The 23,154-nt window shown below is 36.1% G+C and overlaps 1 protein-coding gene across 9 annotated transcripts in view; it reads left to right on the top strand.

Annotated features, from left to right (window-relative positions):
- The window catches only part of Ankhd1 (ankyrin repeat and KH domain containing 1), a 107,522-nt gene that overhangs the window by 51,280 nt on the left and 33,088 nt on the right, over positions 1-23,154 (top strand). For 6 of the 9 annotated variants that reach the window (XM_021651685.2, XM_021651687.2, XM_021651684.2 and 3 more), the window contains exons 15-20: positions 11,679-12,437; positions 19,161-19,306; positions 19,428-19,539; positions 20,201-20,346; positions 21,587-21,729; positions 21,942-22,155. In XM_021651685.2, coding sequence (XP_021507360.1) covers positions 11,679-12,437; positions 19,161-19,306; positions 19,428-19,539; positions 20,201-20,346; positions 21,587-21,729; positions 21,942-22,155 — 1,520 coding nt within the window. Of the gene's footprint in view, positions 1-11,678; positions 12,438-13,160; positions 13,775-19,160; positions 19,307-19,427; positions 19,540-20,200; positions 20,347-21,586; positions 21,730-21,941; positions 22,156-23,154 lie in introns of those variants that run through there. The other 3 variants (XM_021651692.2, XM_021651691.2, XM_060377418.1) reach the window with 2 other exon arrangements.

Here is a 23,154-nt window from a genome sequence, read left to right as displayed (position 1 = left end):
TGTGGAATTCAAATCTTCTTGTGGAGTAATTCCTTTTCTGTGAACTTTATAGTACTTCATTTTCTCTTCCTTCTGACTTGCACCTCCTTCTCTTTCATACTTCAAATGCAAAGTTGAATTAATTCAACTCAATTAATTCACACTCAATTCCTAGTATTTTGTCTTTATTACTCTCCTGTTTTATTTTCTTGTATTGTATTTTCCTTCTGTTATTCTTCCAGTGTGTCTGAAGTCCATATTTTTTTTCTTACTAGTTCTTATTAAATGCTCACTATGTTTTCGTGTGTGTGTGTGTGTGTGTGTGTGTGCATGCGTGCATGCGCATGTGTGCATCTTAGGAGACAAGGTGTTGATGCCAGATAGAAATACCTATATCATTCTTCATTTGTTTGAGACAGGATCCGTCACTGAACTTGAAGCTCGCCAGTTGACTAGGCTGGCTGGCTAGCAGCCCCAGCAATCCTCCTATCTCTCCCTCCACATTGGTGAGATTACTGGCCTGGGTTTTCATACCTAGTTTTTTGTGAGGATGTTGAGGATCCAGATTCAGTCTGAATCATCTCCTTAGCTATAGTATCTGTGTATGTACACATGTGCACAAGCAGAAGGGCGAAGTTCAAGTTCAGGTTTGGCTTATGAGATTGTCTTAAAAACAAAACTAACACAATATATAATAATATATAATAATAGATACTTCAAAAAAATCAAGATATAGTAATGAACCTAGAAGAGGAGAAGTTGAAGCAGGATAATGGCTGTCAGTTCAAGACTATCCTAGATTATAAAGCAAGACTCTGCCTCAAAATAAAATAAAAAGGCTGGGTGTGATGGTACCCACTTTTAATCTAGCACTTAGGCAGTGACAAGTGGGTTTCTGAGTTAGTGACCATCCTGGTCCACATAGAGGTCCAGGCCAGCCAGTGCTGCATGGTGAGAGCTTGTCTTTAAAAGAGCAGTTACAAAAGTTGTACTTCAGAGTGATGTTTAGAGAGCTCCAAAAAGGGAAAATGTATGCTGTCTCACTTCCAGAATTGTTTATTGGAGTCATGAACTCTCATGTTTTTATGGGAAATTATTAAACCATATAGAAAAACTTATATGTTGCAATTCAAACAGAATATTCTGTAAACTTTACTAATATTGCTACTAATTTTTAATTGCGTGATCATGCTTATATAAGTTTATGCATGCCCAAACTTAATGTACTTTTACATATAACTACTTTTAGTAAAAAGAGATAGGTTTGATGAATCTGTTACCGTGTCTATCATTGAACATCTCAGTTAAGAGATTTCCACTTAAAAATTGTAGAAAAATGAGACCAGGCATGGTGGTGCACACCTTTAATCCCAGCAGTCTGGAGGCAGAGGCAGGCAAATCATTGTAAATTGCAGGCCAGCCTAGTCTACAAAGAAAGTTACAGTATAGTCAGGCCTACACAGACTTGAAAAAAAAAAAAAGAAAAAGAAAAAAAAAAACAAAACAAACCTGTAGATAACAAATGTTTTCGTTTGATCTTTTTTTTTTTAATTGCATGTTGTACTAATTAGTTGATACAGCCTTGCAAATAATAGGAGCTAAATGTTTAGCAAGTGCATACCTCATTCACCTGTTGTTCATAAAAATAAATGAGTTAATTATCCATGTACACATCTTCCCCCCCCCTGTGTGGTGTGTGTGTGTGTGTGTGTGTGTGTGTGTGTGTGTGTGTGTCCCACTGCCAGAAAATATTTGGAGGAGTTGGAAATCTTATTTTCTTATCTTGTAATACTTATTTCATATTAAAATTTTATTGTCAATGAACCCTATCAGCATGTTTATTCACTAGCTTGTCTTTCTACAGTTTCAGGTGATTTTCTATTTCTACCTCCTTTGGTTTATGTGTTAGTGCTTTGGTGTGTCCCTATGTAGACAGTTTTAATTCCCTAGCTTTGGAAATTTCAAGTATTGACTATTTCAACATTTCAAAAGGAAAAGCTCCCTTTTATGCATTTAAATTTTTATGTTTTCATTTTTTATGTGTGTGTCCATGTGCACATGCATACACGTCATGACATGTGATTAGATCAAAGGACAACTGAGGGAGTCAGTTATTTAGTATCTCTAGAATTGCTTGTTTCTAGTCATTAACTATTTATTCAACCTAGGAAGTATATTTCTGTAATTAACTAAACTAGTACTAACAAGACCGCAAGTTTGATCGACTGTTAACTTTCATTTCTTAATTATCCTACACAGTTTAAAAAAAAAAAGATTTATTTATTTGTGTGAGCAATGTTATGTCTGTCGACCTGCACACCAGAAGAGGGCACCAGATCTCATTATAGGTGGTTGTGGGACACCATGTGTGTGCTGGGAATTGAACTCAGGACCTCTGGAAGAGCAGACAGTGCTCTTAATCTCTGAGCCATTTCTCCAGCCCCCTACACAGTAGCTTTGAAAACTACTAGGACTTCACATTGCATTTTTAAGAATTATATAGGTACAATATAAAAATATACAGCCAGGCGTGGTGGTACACGCCTGTAATCCAATTGGATCTCTGTGAGTTCAAGGCCAGCCTGGTCTACAAATTGAATCAAGGACAGCCAAGGCTATACAGAGAAACCATCTTTCAAAAAACAAAATAAATAAATAAAAAATAACCTCAATTTTGTATCAGTATACAAAGATCTATACCAGTGTAACCAAATTTAACCTTAATTTTGTGTCACTATACAAAGATCTATATTTCCTTTTTTTTTTTTTTTAAATAATAGGGAAAGATTTTTAACTTTAACACAATAAAACTTTACAATAATGAAGCCATTTCTGCCAAGCTTCCCATAATGTCCAGCTTGGGTGTATTTGGAAGTTTTAGGATTAAGTACTTTTGAGTTCAAAGTTCTGTAAAACATTCTTGCAGTCTTCTGTGAACTAGCAATTTGAATGTCCTGAGCAGTTTGTAGTCTGAATCTAATCTTTGGGTATTGCTTGTCAGCTTAGTGGCAATCCTATCTAGGTAGAACATAGCAGTCGACCCAAAGGTGACCACTGCTGTGCAGAACCTGGTAGCAGAAAAGACACAGAACAGTTTTGCCTCATGGTAGCATTGCTACAATCCAGGTGGATTTGTTGCAGAGTGCCATCATCTTCTTGGAGTAAAAGGTTGCTATTAGGAATGGTAGAAAACCTACACATTTTAAGTGGCATTGTTCCAGCCCAAGAAGTGCCACACAGACCACTCAGACACTGGTCTCGGCTTGACATTGATGGTTTGTTAGTATCCTTTTTCCAAGCTGATTGATTAGGGCCACAGTGAGGACTCGGGAGCCTAACTGTGAGTTATGACACTACTGGATCAAAGGAAAATATAAGGTCAGCTTGACCCTCTGGCAGGGTATGTTAATACAGATTATCTTGGTAGGCTTTGTTACTGTCAGCTATGAATAACTCCTTCTAGGAAAGCAAGGTTAAAAATTTTGAACTTAATTTCACCTTATAAACAAAATGGAAGCTGAATATGCTGAAAACAAAGTGGTTGCAGTTATGTCTCAGCAGGCTTCATAGTTTCAGGCTTTAACAGCATATTCAACAAATCTCTGAGAGGTTTGAAGATCACAGTGTATTAAGTACATCCGAGGTACATAAACTTTGTTTCCAGTTACTTCAGACTCACACTAAAAAACATGTACAGGAAGTTAGATGAAGGTTATCTCTAGAATTAGTTAATACTCTTGTATCACTACTGGTATCATGATAGAAAGTTTATATAAATAAAACATTCCTTAAGTTTTAGAGAGTCAAATGAAAGCCAAAAGAGTATGCAATTAGTGGCAATAAAATAGTCCCTTATTTTTTTGTTTTCCTCTGTCCCATACCAGCTGGCTATTCTGATATTAAACCTAGACTTTGGGTTTTCCCAAAACCCATGAGTGGGTTGAGAGAAGGAGAGAACCCACTCCAACCTCAAAGCCATCTTTAATTTTTAATTGAATTGGGATGACATAAAGACCATTTGCCACTTATATCTGTAGAGGGTAGAAGAGACAAGCTGGAGGTGGATAGTGCCACTTGGCCAAATTGCTTTTTTACTCAGGACATTTTCCCTGATGATCTGTCCTTTTTCTTCAGCTATTTCACTGGACCAGTGCTCTCCAGATTCCTTAGATGTTCTTATTCTCCTGGAAAGATGAAAACAGAACTCTTCCCCAATCCTAATTCATGTGGGGTCCTTTTTCATGAGGTTTTATTTTTCCCAGGACAAAATGTTTTCTGGCAAGAGAAAAAGCATTATCTTTCATTTGAAAATTTAAAAACTTTTTTGAAAATTTGAAATTAAAAATACTTTAGTATGGGGCTGGAGAGATGGCTTAGTGGTTAAGAGCACTGTCTGCTCTTCCCAAGGACCCTGGTTCAATTCCCAGCACCCACATGGCACCCACAGCTGTCTATAACTCCAGTTCTGAAGGATCTGACACCTTCACACTGATGCACAAAATTAATAAATTTAAAAAAGTAAAAATACTTTAGTATGTGTGGATAAATATACCTATAGTCCCCTTTCTCTCTCTCTCTCTCTCTCTCTCTCTCTCTCTCTCTCTCTCTCTCTCTCTCTTAAGGCTTTTATTTAAAAGATTTATTTATTATTTATACAACATCTGCCTGCACACCAGATCTTACTATAGATGGTTATGAGCCACCATGTGGTTGCTGGGAATTGAACTCAGGACCTTTGGAAGAACAGCGAGTGCTCTTAACCTCTGAGCCATCTCTCCAGCCCCCCTTTCTCTTCATATATAAATTCAAGGTCTAAGTGTATTCATTTTTAGATGACAAAGGACATTCGCTTTGAATTTCAGCCTACCTTTTGCAAGCAGCTTATAAATTTAAATTACTGTAATTGTTATGTGCCTGCCTTAGCCTCCCAAGTGTTGCAAGTAAAGGTATGTACCTCCCAAGTGCTAGGGTTAAAAGTGTGAGTCATCACCTTCCTGTTCTTTGTAACTCTAGAATGTAGAAAACAACTAATTTATAGAGATCCACCTGTCTTGCAAGGATTGGAGCTACCATCGCCTTGCTCAGATATTTTATTGTAGCTCCAAATCACTGCAACTTTTAGAGATTAGAGATTTAGAGAACAAGTTTGAACTGTAGTAATCCTTTGAATTTACTAAAAACATTTTAAATCTCTTAACTGTGTTTTTAATGCCAAAGAACAAAAATACTCCTTTTATTTAAGTAGAAAACTCTCAAAAGCTAATGTCCAAGACAGTGTGGGCCACGATGGGTCTAACATTCTAACATGGAATTAAGACATGATTTAAGAATATACATTTTTCATTTCATGCCAGTAAGGCAAGGCAAGTGTGTCTTTCGTAAATTATCATTTGATAATCTTATTATTTTTATGTTTTCATGCCTGATCAAAGGAAAGGTATTTATTAGTCTTTATAAGTTAATTTGGGCTGAGTGACCAAGCTGTCTGATGAAATATCACCTCTCTCTATTCAGGAAATCTCTCTTGTTCAAATCTACATCTTCTTCCTTTATGTGTAAGCTAAAAGTTAAAAAAGTTTAACTTTTACAATAGGAACAGTTATCAATCCAACAAACAAAACAGTCCAAAATTCCTGATGAAAATTCGTTGATATGATTATCTTTCATAACTGCTGTCCTGATCATCTGTCTTTCCATAAATGTCCATTTCAGCATCAAAGTTTTCCAGTCTGCCCTCAGACCAGATCTTTATCAGTTTTTATGGAACCCATACAATAGTCTTTCATCACCTGTAGAAATACAGACAAAACCTGTTCCCCAAAGTAACACATTCCAAGTTCCATTCTTGGAGTGGAAAACATTAAACATCAGATGTTAAAAACATCTGATGTTAAAGTTACACAGGTTGATCTAATTCAGTAGTTTTTTTTTTTTTTTCCTACAGTCCAGTGTCTTTCAGCTAATCTTATTCCCCCTTTCTGTTTGTTAAGGTACAGTTAGATCTCTATGAATCCACACATAAACTAGACACTTAAGCCCTTGCATTCCATAACCAGCTACATGCCAGCAAACCGAGCTTCACACCGGAGAGCTGGCCTTCTTAGCATTGTTAATGTGAAGTCTATCTTGATCTTTAATTTCATTAGGTACTGTAGGTTCACAATTGAGCATTTCCAGTTTTCTTCCTTCTGCTATGTCTTGTCCCTCAAGCTTTTGTACTATCATAGCTAATTTTTCTCATTGTAGAGCTATTTTTTCAACCTTTTTTGAGAGGAAAAATTAAAGATGGCAGTTGAAAGTATGGAGAGGTTTACTCCAGGGGTCACCGTTGCAGTAAGTACTGCTATTGCTTTTTCAAGGGACATTTCAACTCCTACCCTTGGTCTTAAGAATCTGAAATAGGGGGCTGCAGAGTTGGCTCAGAGGTTAAGAGCACTGGCTGTTCTTCCAAATGGTCCTGAGTTCAATTTCCAGCAACCACATGGTGGCTCACAACCATTTATAATGAGATCTGATGCTCTCTTCTGATGTGTAGGCACACACGCAGGCAGAATACTGTAAAAATAATAATAAAAGTTAAAAAAAAAAAGAATCTGAAATAGTTTCCCATTTTTTAATGCAGGAAAAGTCTGTATGTATAATTAATATTATCTTTTAAGGTGGCTTACTGTGATTTGATAATGATTTGCTGTCTCAGAGGCTCATGCATCATTCTTTGTTCTGGGCTCAAGGCCCCTGCTGCTTCCCTGCTTCAGGCTCTCCCAAGTATCCCAAGTTTCTTTGGGTGTCCAGCTAAACTGATGCTTCCTCTGGAGATGATTCCAGGCCAATTTCTCATCCTAGGCTTTATGTCAGATGTCTCCTGTCCTTTGGAACGTTTCTGTCAGGTGTCCTCTGCTTTCTGCAACGTTGTGGTCTTTCTTCTCCAGTCACATTAGGGTTTTTCTTCCAACCTACCGCTCTGATCACTAGATGTTAAAGTATCTTTTTTCCCCCATTTTTTTTCTTTCTTTATTTACTTTACATACAGATCAGAGCCGTCTCCTTCCTTTCCTCCCAATTCCACCCTCACATCCTCTTCTCCCATTTCCCTCATCTCCTCAGAAAAAGGAATCCCCCCTGCTCCACACACACACACTTTGTGCCTTCTTGCCCCACCACTTAATGTCCCATCAGGACTAAGCACAACTTCTTTCACTGAGGTCAGACATGGCTGCCCAGCTAGAACATGATCCAATAGCAAGCAACCGTGTCCCATGTTAGTGACAGCCCCTGCTCCAGTTGCTAAGGGACCCACATGAAGACTGAGCTCTCCATCAGCTCCATGAGTATAAGGGACCTACGTCCAATCCATGCAAGCACTTAGGTTGGTAGTTTGGTATCTCTGAGTCCCCATGGGCGTAGGTTACTTGACTCGGTTGGTCTTGTGGAGTTCTTTATTCAACTGATTTCATTGTTGTCTTGGAGGCTTACTGCCTCTGTCTGCTAACGTAGGCCTAGTCCTGGGAGCTTCTAGCCTCTGTACAATCTAATCTAGACCTAGCATGTTTTCAACCGCTGAGATTTAAAAACTGCTGAATAAGCTCACCCTTTCTAGTTCTTAACTCTGGCTGGCTGGTTCAACTCAGCTCATCTGGCTCAAACTCCTCTCCAAACTGACTGATTCAATCTGGTTTCTCTGACTTTTTGTTCTGCTGGGTCTCATAAAAAACTGTAATAACCTGTTCTAATCTTCTGCCTCCTTCTCTGTTCTGTCTCACCTATGTCTAGTTTGTTTCCTCTTGAACCTCTCTTTCCTAGTAAACTGGGCAGTGGTGGCTCACGCCTTTAATTCCAGCAGGGGAGGCAGAGGCAGGTGAATCTGTGTTAGTTTGAGGCCAGCTTGGTCTATGAAGGGAGATCCAGGACAGAGAAACCCTGTCTTGGAACAACCCCCCATCCGATCCCCCCCAAAAAACAGAAGAAGAAAAAAGAAAAAACGAACAAACAAGAAACTGTCCTTGTATAACTGTCTTTGCAACTCCATAAAGTAAATTGCCTGAACAGAACTGACTAGAACTTAAAAATCTGTATGCTTTGTCTCCTGATTGATGAGATTAAAGGCATGTACCACCATACCTGGACCCAAGCTTTTCTTTACCTAAAACTTGCTCTATACCAGACTCCAACTATGAGATCTTCTTGCTTCTGTCTCCTGGGATTAAAGGCACATCTGTATTCCAGTCTGATCACACAGCCCTAGAAGGTCTTTGGATTTGGTCCCTTGCTAGACCAGCCATGTTCTAAGTCAAAATTCCTCTGCACCTGTGAATGTCCAGGGTTGTTATAATATAATTATCTTCTGGTCAGCCTTAATCCTAGTACAAGAGCAGCTATATTAGGACAATTTGAAGGAAAATTCAATCTTTGCTAGCCTTTACATTTACTCTGCTTATGACATTACATTTATTTATGAAGCTGAAATTTTTACTTGCTGTGCTAGGATTTATGTATTGCTATTTGCGACAGTTTTACCTCCTTTTTCTTTCTTGTTAATTGTTAAAAACATTTGGCTCCTTTAAGGTCTTATGAGAATGATAATCAAATTATCTGTCAAATCTAACGGCTTTAGAAAAAAGTCTTTTTCTTTTGCTCAAATAGGAATATGAAATTAAATATGACATGCTTTGCAAAATTTGCATTAGGAAGTAAGTAAACCCCTGAAAGTGATTACATTGTGGTGCTGAAACTGGTCTTCTGACTCTACTGAAAACAGTATCTAGGGGTAACCTTGGATTTTATTTTAGTAAGTTAAAACATATATTGCATATCTTTGAACTACCTAAAGTTTATTTTTTAGAGACATACTCTTAACTGTGTTGGCCTTGAATTCCTTATCTACATCCTCTGTTTGCTAGGGAATTAGTATTATAGGTGTGTGCCACCAGATCTGTCCTGTAGTTCTAATATCTCTGGCTTATTTTCCTTTAGTGTGTAAGTCTTTTACACCTGAGAATGATTTTTGGTGCAAGATGATTTTTCTTTTTAAATTTCCCATGTGGAGGCTGGCAAATGGCTCAGAGGGAAAAGGCATTTGTCTCCTAGCCTGATGTCCTAAATTTGATCCCTGGGTTCTACATGGTAGAAGGAAGAAAACTGACTTCTGCAAGTTGTCTTCTGACCTCCACAATATTCTGTGACATATGAGCACACACACATTTTCTGTCTCTTCTCCCTCTCCCTGAACAAACAAATAAAATGTTAGAAAAAAAAGTCCTTGAATGTGATGGTGTGTACTTGTAACTCCAGCATTTAAGATACTGTGAGTTTGAGACTCAATCTCTCTCTCTCTCTCTCTTACACACACACACACCAGACCTTAAATTATCTAATTTTTTATATGTTAGCTACAATTCAGAAAAATAATCAGCTATTTTACCCCGTTCTCTTTTTAAGATTTATTTATTATGTATACAATGTTTCTGTCTGCATGTATACTTGCCCACCAGAAGAGGGCACCAGATCTCATTATAGATGGTTGTGAGCCACCATGTGGTTGCTGGGAATTGAACTCAGGGCCTCTGGAAGAGCAGCCAATGCTCTTAAACTCTGAGCCATCTCTCCAGCCCTTACCCAGTTCCGTTAGGCAGGGAAAAAAAACCCAAAAAACGAAAAACCTTCACTGCACTCTGTGGTGTAGAGCAATTGTTGCTCTTGCAGAGGACCCAGGTTGGATTCCCAATACCCATATAGCTATTCTCAAGCTCTGGTAACTCCAGTCCCAGTGGATCTGACACCTTTTTCTGGCCTTTGTGGATTCCAGCCATGTGTAAACATACTTGCAGACAAAACATCCAAACACATAAAATAAGCAAACAAATTAAAAAAAAAAGCCTTATTGTTTTTAACTTTTAAGTTTACTTATTTTAAAATATGCAGTGTGTTTTGATAAACTGGCCAAGTTCTATGAGTAGCCACCATCAAGTTTCATGGGGGTCCTCATTATTGTTTTTCTTGAGATATTGAAACAGTCTTACTGTGTAGCCCAGGCTGGTCTCAAAGTCCTGATCCTCTTGCCTAAACCTCCTAGTTGCTGGAATTTCAGGCATTCACTGCTCCATACAGTTCCCACTTAGTTTTAATGGTTTTATTGCCTCCAAAAGATCTTCTTCCCTGTTTGCATTTGAACCTTATTCTCATTGCCTAGCATAAGACCGCTACTTTCTTTTTTATCTGTATATTTGCCTTTTCTCTGTAAATTTTATGTTAAGTGAAATTTTACAATATATAATTTTGTGTTTGGCTTCTTTCATTTAGCATGGTTTTGAAGTTCATCTATGTTGTTGGATGCATCAATAATTTGTCCCGTCTCCCCACAAGTAGTTCTAGTTCTTTTTTAGTAAGATTCAGCCCTGAATTTGCTCAAACAAATCAAGTATATCAAAACTTTTCTTTATCCCTTTTAGGGCTATTAATAATTACTTTTCAGTAGATTTGTTATAAGGGAGGAACAAATATATTTAATAACCTTAAATAATGTGTTACCTTTAAAAAATATATTATCAATATGAGTATTCCTATATAGATTTTTCTCCCTGTTAATAAATTCTCTCTTAGGTAGATATTCTTTGAAAGGTTTATTTAAAATTAGTTTAGATTATCTTTTGTGGTATAAGTTTAATATAGTGTTTAGGTACTAAGATGTTAGAAATTTTAATAGAGAATTTTATAAAGATCCATCTTTGGTTTATTGAGAACAAGGTTTCTAGTGGCTTAGGCTAGCCTCACTCTCAGCTATGTAACAGTCTAATCCTTAATCCCTTATTCTTCTACTGTGTATTACTGAGTGTTGACTTTGCAGGCATATGGGTTTACATGCCTGTCTAAAGAAGAAAATGTCTTAAGAAACTGATTTCACATTGTATTTTAATGTAAAAATAGAATTATTTTGCCAGCTTAAAAATATTTGCCCCATTTTATTCTCTTTGAATAAACATTACTTGTATAATTATTCCTGAAAGATTTGTTCTGGAAGAGCAATTAAACTAATATTAATGTTCCTGCCGCCATTTTGATTTTTGTTTATATTTGATACTTTGTTTGTTTCTTTGGGCCAAGATACTATGTAGCCCTGGATGACCTAGAATTTACTATTACAGACCAGCTGTCCTGGAACTCAGATCTCTTTGTCTGCCTCTGCCTCTGAATGCTAGGATTAAAGGTGCACTAACAGAATCAGCTAGATTTAAAAAGTCCAACCTGTTCAGGAAAAATACGACTTTTGTTTTGTTTTGTTTTGTTTTGTTTTTGTTTTTCCTACTTTTCTCTTTGTACCATCATAAATTCCAAAATTCTCCTATACTTAAGAGTAAAGTTTTTTTTTTAATTCTGTTTTTGAGTTGGCAACATTCCAGCCTCTGTTGTATGAAAACAGATGAAATAGTGCAGGTTTAATTTATCTCACACTGGTGTGACTTCTGAAGAGTCTGTAGCATTACTTGTAATTGTTGGTGAAAGGAACTCTGGGAGAGGGGAGGAATGTGTTTTCTTTTGTGTGTGTGTGTGTGTGTGTGTGTGTGTGTGTGTGTGTGTTTGGGGGAATTTTGGGAGGTTATGTTTTGGGGTTTTTTCCTTTTCTCTCTCTTTCTTTCTTTCTCTTTCTCTCTCTCTTTCTCTTTTTTTCAGCATGGCACATTTTCAAACATTTTTCATGTGCTTAGGTGCATCCAAGCAGAAGTCCAGTTCTCTGCAGGTAGCAGACCAGGACCTACTGCCACCTTTTCACCCATACCAGCCTTTGGAGTGCATAGTAGAAGAGACTGAGGGCAAGCTGAATGAGCTGGGACAAAGAATTAGTGCCATTGAGAAAGCCCAGCTTAAGTCTTTGGAGTTAATTCAAGGTGAGCCTCTCAACAAGGATAAGATCGAAGAACTTAAAAAGAACAGAGAAGAACAAGTCCAGAAGAAGAAGAAAATACTGAAAGAACTGCAGAAAGTGGAAAGGCAGTTACAGATGAAAACACAGCAGCAATTTACCAAAGAATACTTGGAAACCAAAGGTCAGAGAGATGCAGAGTCTCCACACCAGCAGTGCTCTCATAGAGGAATCTTCGTGGCAGGGGAAGAAGATGGCCGTTTCCCAGAGGATCACTCTTCAGATTCGCCCCAGGTTGATACAGTCTTACTTAAAGATCATGGTATTGATGATAAGCAACAGTCTCCAGCATCAGCTGAACAAATTGACTCTGTCCCAGTCCAGCCTCTATCATCTCCACAATGTAACTTTTCCAGTGACTTAGGTTCTAATGGAACAAATTCTCTTGTGCTTCAGAAAGTATCAGGTAACCAGCAGATTATAGGACAGCCTCAGATTGCGATTGCTGGACATGAGCAGGGGCTGTTAGTTCAAGAGCCAGATGGACTCATGGTTGCAACTCCAGCCCAGACGCTTACCGACACTCTTGATGACCTGATAGCAGGTGGGTTAAGAAATATACCTAAGATACTTTTTCTTTAATCTGTGTGCTCAACTTCTTTAAATGCCCCTTCAACAACACAAGACTTTGTACTTCTCTATTTTAGAACTGTCTTTGTAAAATTCTTAGGAATTTTGTAAGTGAATTTCAGTAAGTCCAATAGTACTAACACATAAAGGGTGTTTCCCTTTTCTACTTAAAAACAAAACAAGCACATTTCAAAGACCAACAAAGTTATCATAATCCTTTAAAAATTTGGTGTCAAAGTTACTCTGTTACTTCCTGGGTAGGAGCGCTCAGTAGAATTTTTTTGTAGGGTTTAGAAGTATGCAGGCAAGGCTACCCATTTCATTTTCTTGCCTGTGAATCTCATGTTTGGGCATTAGAATTTTAAATGATACTGTGTTTTGTTATTAGACCAATTTAATTAAATGGGAAAAGCTCAACAGTCCATTGTATAGAGTTTATGTTGAAAAGATTAAAGTACACTTAAACTATTGTACTTGCTGTTTGGAGGTTGGAATTTTTGTGTTAACTCTTGATGAACAAGCATACAGACACACTTAAGAGTGTGCATGCATACACGCACATTTGTGCACATACACCCAAAAAGAAAAAAGACTGATAATCTTAAAGTGTATGTTTCTGTTTATTGTTATGTGGAAAATTACAACTAGACATGAAATGAGGTGCACAAGTTTACTTTCCCTTTCATTGTCCTTGCAGCAGTGGGAAAACAGTGCAATTAATCATTTACCTTCCTAAAGATGGCTGGTGAATGTATCACCTCCATGAGAGCCCAGTTCAGAATTGCAGCCAGAATGGCTGTTGACAGTGGATGAAGACCAAGAACTAAGATGTAGCTGGAGTGATATTCAAAGGCAGGCCAGTCCTCTGTCTCTTGATTGCAACATTTTTTTTCCTTATTGTTGTCTGTTTCCTCTTGTCATATTCTCCTCCCCTTCCTACCCCAATTATACTATCCCAGTTTTCTTTCTTCTTTTGTGAGCCTTTTTAGTCTCCTGATCTTTACTGAATCTTTGAAAATGTGGAATAAGATTAAATCAGGAATTTTTATTGGGTATATGTGTTACTTCCATTGATTAATAGATGTAATTTTGCCAGTGAGGTTCCTCTGCCATGTAGTAGATAGCACTGTGAAGAAGAGGAATGTCTAGGTTTCTTAAAATTCAAATCCTGGGAAATATTTTAAGGAGTTACGATTGTTATTGTTTAATTTGAATTTTTATATCTTTGGCCTATAGAGCTTCTTAAGTCAGTTTTACTTTAACTGAAACAGCTCTAAAGGAAATTTGTAATTATCCTTATGCTAATTTTTACAGAAGGTTCTTGAAAATGTTTATTTCATTGAAGTATTTTTAAATAGAAAAGCTCTTTTACAGAGTTCATGTAAAACTTTTAAAAATTACCTTAGAAAACATCTTTTAGGTTATATGTTAATTGATAATAAAACTTAATATATATTAGACATTAAATGCTCATTGCATTCTAAATAAGTTTTAACTTTTAAATTGATAAATAAAAAGTTGTATTTTATGAAGTTTATCTGTTTTGAAATGTATGGTGATAATTGTATTCTCTGTTTATATTTTCCCCAAGTCTAGTTTTCTTAATTAACTGTGATAAAAAGTATACAAGATTAATAGCTAACTATATAATTGTAAAACATTCACGCATATCAGTAGGGTTATAGAACAAGCCATTGACACAATTAATTCTACTTAAATTTATTCTCATTAGTGAAAGAGAATAGTAGGTATCTTAAAGTTTCACTTGGGAGAATACATATATATATTTCCCACCATAGAGAATTGAAATTTCCCTCTTTTAGAATGTTATCTCATTATTGCTATTCAACTTTTAAAATATTTTCATGATAATTAATGAATTGTTTATATATATGTATATATATATATATAACTTATTAATGTTATAACTTGTTCACTTACTCAGCCTGTATCATGTATTCTTAGATATGTTAAATTCTGTACAGTTATGAACAGAATATTAAATCTTGATTAGGAACCCCAAATCTCTCTCTTCTGAAAGCATTAGGCTTTTATCAGTTTCCATAATAGAAGTGATCTCAAAAGTTAAAATGTTTATCAAATAATATGAAATTGTATATTCTGTGCTCATGGAAGCAGTTATTAGAACTTTTATTTCTAATTTTATATTTGTATTTTATTGATTTTCTTTAGCTTTATATATTTTCTTGAATTTTTAAAAAAATCCCTTGTTGGTCAGGCCTCTTGGCCTGTTGACACCTGTAATCCTAGCACCTGGGAAGCAGGACCAGGAGGACCAGGAGTTCAGAGTCATTCTCATTACACACCAAGTTCAAGGCTCGTCTGGGCTGTACTGTCTCATGTAAACACAAAGGAAAGGAAGGAAAAAATACTTAGATTAAAAAACAAAACAAAACCCTAGAAATTTAGAGCAATTTAAAGAAATTCAAAATAGTTTTGACTGTTGAACAGTTGTAGAAAGCATTCAAAAATTTTTATTAATATGTAAGAGGATTGGTTAAAAATCAGTATCAGTTTATCATCTATGGAACACTAAACATGTACTAAGCTTTGTGGTAGTTGCTTTATTTGAACCATCTCAGGCTGTTTAAAATTCTCCCATAAAATAGATTCTCCTACCTCCAGTTCTGTTGGAAACTAAAGCTTAGAGAAGGGACGTATAGAGTATCTTCCCTGTACATTTCCTAGACACAGGAGTTCCTTCTCACCTTTATTTAATACATCTATATCCATTTGCTTTGTAAGGGGAATAGTATGGGGAGCTGCTAGTTACAGTAGAAATTTCACTTATTTTGGCCATATTAAAGAGCCTTAGTGAAGCCTGGTGTGGTGCTGAAGGCCTTGAATTTGGGGACCCTCAAAGCAGAGGAAGGTAGATCCCTGAGTTTCAGGCCAACCAGAGCTACATAATAAGGCCTTGTCTGAAAAACAAACAAACAAACAAACAAACAAACAAAAAACACCTTAGGTGTCATATTATGTATCTGATTTGAATAAAGTTCTGCATTATCTTAAAAAATCTATTATTTCTTATACTTCTAAATCCTATTAGATAACAGTTGCTCTTATTTTTATATTAGGATTTGATATGCATGTGAGTTTTAATATGATTTTGTGTCTAATACAGTATTACTGTTGGCATTTTTATGAGCTCATTTATATTACAGTTTTAATGTATTTAAGTGATACTGCAATAATCATTGTTAAGTTTAGAAATAAAAAATTAGGGCTGGAGAGATGGCTTAGAGATTAAGAGTATATACTGTCCTTCCAGAGGACCAAAGTTCAGTTCCCAGCACCCATGTCAGGTGGCTCATAATCACCAGAACTTGGCATGGTGACACAAACATGCCTTTAATCCTGGCATTCAGGAGGCAGAGGCAGATGGCTCTGTGAGCTAAAGGCCAACCTTGTCTACATTAAGAGTTCTAGGCCAGCCAGGGCTACATAGTATGACCCTGTCTTTCATGTACACACACACACACACACACGCCACTCCAACTCTATGGGATCAGAATTCAGCTATGGGTATCCCAACATACGTGTGATACACACATATACAACATGTATACAGTAATTACAACTAAATTTTTTCAAGAATTAGGAAATCCTCTTATTTTGAAGGGATTTATAAGACATTTTAAATAACAATTTCCTCTAATGTTAATATTTATTATTAGGCTTTAATTTTTGTTTTGTTTTATTTTTCAAGACAGGGTATCTCTATGTAGCTCTGGTGTCCTGGAACAACTTCTATAGACCAGGCTGCCCCAATGAGGCAGGGGCAGGTAGATTTCTGAGTTCTGCCTGCTTGAGGGCTGGGATTAAAAGTGTGTGCCACCACCACCACCTGGGTTAGGCTTTAATTTAAATGAAAACTGTTTTATTATTACTATGATGTATACCCAATGATAGTAAAATTTCTGCTGTTTTGTTACAAATGTTACAGAAGTCCTCTTTCTATGTTCTCAGCCCAGCCCAGTTTGTGTTTTTATGATTTTGAGATAGGATCTGTCCTTGAATTCACCCTGTAGCCAGGCATACCTTGAATTTGTAATCCTCCTGCCTTGACCTCTGGAGCAGCTGGCTTATAAAATCGTACCACCAGGCCTGGGACTTTTGTTTTTTGAGACAGAGTCTCATGTAGTCCAGGCTAGCCTTAAACTCTGAATACTCCATCTTCTATCTCCCAAGTACTAGCACCATATCCACTAAATGATTAAAACCATACAACATATTTTTGTCTATCTAGTAGGAGCAAAATTTTTGTTAAGATTTGTTATTCCATACTATATACAAATTTTTGCTTGGTTTCATAAAAAGTCAGGTTAAAAATATTATACTTGGTTCTTCTATTGCCCTACTTTTGAACAGTGTAATTTTTAAATTTGAATTGTATATTGATTTTTTTTTTGTTGTAGTTGTCTACTGTCATTTTAAGAGACATTTTGTTCAGAGATAGGAAATGTTTTAAAATTCATGAAAATGTCATGGTTCTAAAGTATAATGTTCTTCTAATACAAACTTTATAACTTTCATTTGTAATTAATCCTATTAAAGTCACTTTCCATGGAATGGTTCTGATTGTCATTATTACAGAGAAAATATCCTAGAATAATGTAGTATAAAAATGTACAAAAAGCAATACCATGTTTTGGGTAATAGAGCTGTTAAATACACAGGAAGTGTGTTGATTTTTTTTTTTTAAGTAAGTTCTGTAAAGGAGTCTTTCATAACATCATATTCTAGCTTTTTATTCTAGTCAAATACTTAAAAAAATTTAAATACCTTGCTTTTCAAAAAGAGATGGCATGAATAAACTGATAGAAATATAATTATTTTCTAAGGTATACATTAATATTCATAAGACCCACCACCATAAATCTATCAGTAAGGTGTTACGTATCAATCTAGTATGTTGGGGGGGGGTGTTTTTTGGCGCTGTCTTCCAAACATATCAGATATTCTGAGATGTAACATTATCTGCCGCTTTCATTGAATGACAAAAAGTTTTCAAGCTTTAAATAATCATTCCTATTTATAGCTGGGTACTTAAAAGTTGTTCTTATGGTGACTAAAGTTGCTGGGATTTATATTGCCAGGATGGTTTTATATATTGGTGGGGAGAAAAGGGGATAATTCTTGAAGAAACAAATCCAGGCATCTTAAATTTTGTTGAGTTATTTTAACTACTAGATTAAACTTGGAGTGGCAAATATCAGTAATCCCCACACTTGGAAGGTGGAAGCAGGAGGGGGGAGGATCAGTAGTTCAAGGCCAGCTTTAGCTTCACATCAAGTTTTAGGCCAGCCTGGACTACAGGAGACTCTGTCTTAAACAAACAAACAAACAAACAAAAAACTTAATAAATTACTAAGTTGAGTCCTTTATAAGTTTATTGCCATCAAGGAAGCTTAATTTTTTTATACCATTGGTTATATTTTTTGCTGAGTTTTTTGCTTTCTTGAACAGTAATGTTTTTATTTTCCAATACATTGAATAATAGTGCTGAAAGCATTATAAAATGTCTAAATTTACATTTATTGAGCACTTACCTTGTGTGAGGCATTGTTAAATCCTTTAATATTAGTCCCACTTAACACTTTGTGAGCCAAAACTTCATCCTCCATGAAACAAAGATATAACACATAAAATATAACTTTCAACTTTGTGTTTTTAGACACCACATTTTGGGTTTGATTTTTCTGAGACTAAGGTCTCATGAAGCCCAAACTAGCCTTGAATTTACTGTGTAGCTGGAGATGACTTTGAACTCTTAGCCTTCCTGCTTCTAACTCCCAATTACAGGGGTGTATCACCATTCAAAACTGCAAACTCCAAATTTTGAGACTTCAAATATAAATTTCTAGCATTCATTTTAAAGATAGTTTGACTTTGAGAAATTGCTTTTACCTAACTTTAAAAGTAAATACTAACTGGGCATGGTGGTGCACACCTTTAATCCAAGCAGGCGTGTTTGCGCTTGAGGTCAGATTGGTCTACGTAGAGAGTTCCAGGTAAGGCAGGACTGCATAGTAAGACCCTGACTCAAAAGAAAGAAAAGTAAATGCTGAATTTTAAAAACACATTCCTTGCTGTTCTATGTGAGAAATTATCTAACTTATTAACCCTCCCCTTTTCGTTATTTACAGAACATTTTTGTCTAACTTTTGCAAACTAAGATAAGCATTCTTTTTTTTTTTTGCTTTTTGAGGGCTGTCCCACTCTTGCCTTGAACTTGTGATCTTCCTGCCTCAGACTTCTGAGTCCTAAGATTACAAATGTAGATCATCATACCTGACTTAAAAACTCTTAAATTACAAAATGATATAGTGCTTGTTGCTAGTGTAAGATTCCACCATTGATTTTATGTGCAGTAACAACAGGCCCTGTGCTCAGTTACACTTACTATCTCAAGTGGTCTCCCCCAGACTTCTCAAGGCAGGTATTATATACGCATCTTCATTATACATATAAATTGAGGCTCAATTAAGTTAAATAAATTGCATGAGTTAAAAAAAAAAAAAAGTCATTCAGTATAGGTTCTTCTGACTCCAAAGCTTGTGATTTCACTATAGTATGTTACTCATTGACATTTTTGTTTTACGTGTTTTTCTGTGTACAAACAGTATTATTCATTTAAGTAGAATTTAGGTATGTAAATATTATTTTTCAGCTGTGAGTACCAGAGTGCCTGTTGGCTCAAACAACCCCTCTCAGACCACAGAATGTCCTACACCTGAATCCTGTTCTCAGACTCCAAGCACTGTGGTTGCCCCATCTATGCCCCCTGTGTATCCTTCAGTTGACATCGATGCACATGTGAGTAGATTCTGTATGACTTTGTTTCATTTGTTCTAATTTATTTTGAAAGGAAAAAATATGGTTGTATGTTTATTGAGAGCTCTTGTAAATATATAAATGATTTTTTTTCCTCTCTTAGACTGAAAGCAATCATGACACAGCTTTAACCCTAGCCTGTGCAGGTGGTCATGAAGAACTTGTGTCTGTTCTGATTGCACGAGATGCTAAAATTGAGCACAGAGACAAAAAAGGTAAGAACTATCACTCAAATAAAATCTAAGTATTTACACCCTTCAAAGTGTGCAATTTTTACTATGAATAGTTAATATATATATGAATAATAATAAAGGTGGGTTGTTTTTTTTTCCCAAGACAGAGTTTCTCTGTGTAGCTCTGGCTGTCTTAGAACATACTGTAGACCAGGCTAGCCTCACTCAGAGGTCCACCTGCCTCTGCCTCCCAAGTGCTGGGATTAAAGGCATGCACTACTGTTTTCAGGCTCTTATATTCTTAGTGGTAAAATAAATAGTTTTCAGGCTCATTCATCTACAGAACCAAATAATTTTCTAAAGTTTGGAAAGTGAAATAAATCAAGGAAGGTGATGGAGTAGTGGGGCTGTGCTCTTTCCTAGCATGATTTAGGCCCTAGGCTCAAAAAATTGTGGATGCCTTTTTCATTAATCCTGATGTGGTTTAAAAGTGTGAACTTTAATAGCTTTTATTTGATTTAGCATTTCCTTTTGCCAGGTGTTTGTGTATTTTATCATTAACAAATTAGAATTTAGAGCATAAATTGTTTGTCAGTATCTGCCCTGAAGTCTTTTAAATTAAAATAAAAGGGAATTGAAAACAGTGACATTAAAGTAAATAAAAGAACACAAATTTGTTAGAATTTTTTGTTTTCTAATCTAGGTTTTACCCCACTGATCCTGGCGGCAACAGCGGGGCATGTTGGAGTTGTTGAAATTCTTTTGGATAAAGGTGGAGATATAGAGGCACAATCTGAGCGAACTAAGGATACTCCACTTTCTTTGGCGTGTTCTGGTGGACGTCAGGAGGTATGTTAATACTAGTTTTCTCTTGGAAATATTTTGCTTATGTTTTTAAATGTGTATATGATTACTACTCGAGATTTTTCTTTAAAAGTATGCATGCTTATGTATGTATGAATGTGCATGTGGACACCTGTGGAGCCCAAAGATTTATGATCTTAAGGCTCAAGTTATAGATGGTTATGAGCTGCTTAATTTAGGTGCTGGGAATGGCTGAACTTGGGTCCTGTCAAGTTCAGTAGGTTCTCTTAACTGCTGAGCCTTCCTACTAATGATGTGATACAGTTCCTGTTGTTGTGGTGACCCCCAACCATAAAATTATTTTCATTGCTACTTCATTACTGTAATTTTGCTACTCTTATAAATCATAATTTTAAATATCTGATATTCAGGGTATCTGATACGCTGCACTATGAAAGGGTTTTTCATCCCCCAAAGGGGTCATGACCTACAGGTTGAGAACTACTGCCATAAACATTCTGAAGATTGAAATGTTTATTAAGTATAATGGAAATAGTGTATACCCTTTAAAGGAATGGTTTTTATCTATAAAAACAAATAACAGTTGTCTTTATTTCTACATTTATTGGCTTTGAGTTGAGTACAATTCTGACATATGTAAATGTAAATCCAGTGCTTATTAATTGACAAATAGAAAGTGTCTTGTTTCAATATAACGAGACTTTTTATTTACTTACTTATTTTTATTATTATTTTTTTTTAAGCTCTTATCATGAGTTCTTAGGACAAGGTCTCATGTAACACAGGCTGGTCTTCAAACAGCACAACACTCTGACTTTCTTTGTTTGAGATAGAGTCTCTTAAGTAGCTGGGGTTGCCTTGAGGTTGAGGCAGTCCTGAGAGAGTCCTGAGGCAGTCCCCCAGAGAGCTGCCACAGAAGCTCACAGATTTTAATTTTTTGATACAAAATTCCATTGGATATGATGTTGCATATTTATAATCTTAGCACTTAGGAAGTTGAGGCAGGAGAATTGCTTGCAAGTTCTAGGCCAGCCTTGGCTACATTAGAAGACTCTGTCTCAAAAATAAATATGACCACCAAAAAAAGAAAGAAAGAATCTGTTTATCTAGTACTGATATTTTTAATATTTAAGGCCTAATAAAATAAAATACATTAGAATGTCAGATAGTAGACAAAAAAAATTGAAGGTACTATTTATTTGTGTACCCTTAAAATTGAGAACTAGTGTAACCTTGGTTTCTCTGCCCGTATTTTACTTTGTAGGTGGTAGATTTGCTGCTTGCCCGAGGAGCCAATAAGGAGCATAGGAATGTGTCTGATTATACACCACTGAGTCTGGCTGCATCTGGAGGATATGTGAATATTATTAAGATTTTGCTTAATGCTGGGGCAGAAATTAATTCAAGGTATCACCTGTTCACTTATTTTATTATTCATGATTGCTGAGTTTTTACTTTAATTAGTTGTGTCTTTTTAAGTAGGAATTATGTTTTAAATTACGAATTTTTTGCCATTCCTGTTCATCTATGTTAGAAATCTTTACTGACATTTTCATCTGTCATGCTTTTTTGAAAAAACAAGGTAACGTACTAATTTTCTGAGCACCTTTCTTCCTTAGGACTGGGAGTAAACTAGGTATTTCTCCATTGATGTTGGCTGCAATGAATGGACATGTTCCCGCAGTGAAATTGCTGCTTGATATGGGTTCAGACATTAATGCACAAATAGAGACCAACCGGAACACAGCTCTCACCCTGGCCTGTTTCCAGGGTCGAGCAGAAGTAGTGAGTTTGCTCTTGGACCGCAAAGCCAATGTTGAACATAGGGCAAAGGTAAGAATTTTATAACTTGTCAACTTTTTAAAATTTCAGTTCTATAGAAACAAACATGCCGTTTCAACTCATCCCCAGTGCAGACTTAAGGAATTAAACAGTTAATACAAACTATTAACATTTTAAAAATTCTCTTCACTAAGACATGTACTTACCATTGGTAAAAATCTTAAACAAAATATGTTCATGGATTAAAAAATTTGGACAACTAACATCTGATTTAAACATGACAAATTCTGAGAGATTCATGAGTATTTGGAATAGTATTTAGAAATAGCAATTAGTACATCAGTACTTTGAATTTCTTTACCTTGAAATATCAGATACTTATATAGGTAGGTGGAAGTTTTTTCAATGAGATAGCTGAAACCATAAGTCATTTAAGATTGGAAAATCTGAATGGAAATTTCATCAGTTCTAACAGTTAATGAAATTTCATCGTCAGTTCTAACAGTTAATCTTTTTTCCTTTATTTTTTATTTTCAGATAGGATCTCTTTATGTAGCTGTCTTAGAACTTGACCTCTTTGTAGACCAGGCTAGCTACAGAGATCCTCCTACCTCTGCTTGCTCAGTGCTGGTATCAAAGGCATGCACCACTACTCCTAGCCTTTTTAATTTTTTAAAAAAATTATGTGTACGAATGTTTATGAATGTATGTATGTGTACCATGTACATATCTGGTGACTGCAGAGGCTAAAAGAGCATGTTGATCTTAAAACTGGAGTTACAGGTGGTTGTGAGCCATGACAAGGTTGCTAGGAACTGAGCCTAGATCATTTATAAGAGGAGCCAGTACTCCTAGCTGCTTAGCCATCTTTTCAGTCCCTCAGTATTCTTAACATGTATTGCAATACCATGAAATCCTGTCTCAAACAAAAAAGTTTGGGCGTTAGAGAGATGGCTTAGTGGGTGGCAGTATTTGCCTTTTAGCCTGATGACCTGAGATCCCTAGAACCCACATAGTGGAAGGGAAGTCTTCTGACTTCCACACGTGTGC

Source organism: Meriones unguiculatus, chromosome 2 (assembly GCF_030254825.1).
Source record: "Meriones unguiculatus strain TT.TT164.6M chromosome 2, Bangor_MerUng_6.1, whole genome shotgun sequence".
Lineage (NCBI taxonomy): Eukaryota > Metazoa > Chordata > Mammalia > Rodentia > Muridae > Meriones > Meriones unguiculatus.
Note: the sequence above shows the minus strand (reverse complement) of the source record. Positions and strands in the feature narration are given on the sequence as shown.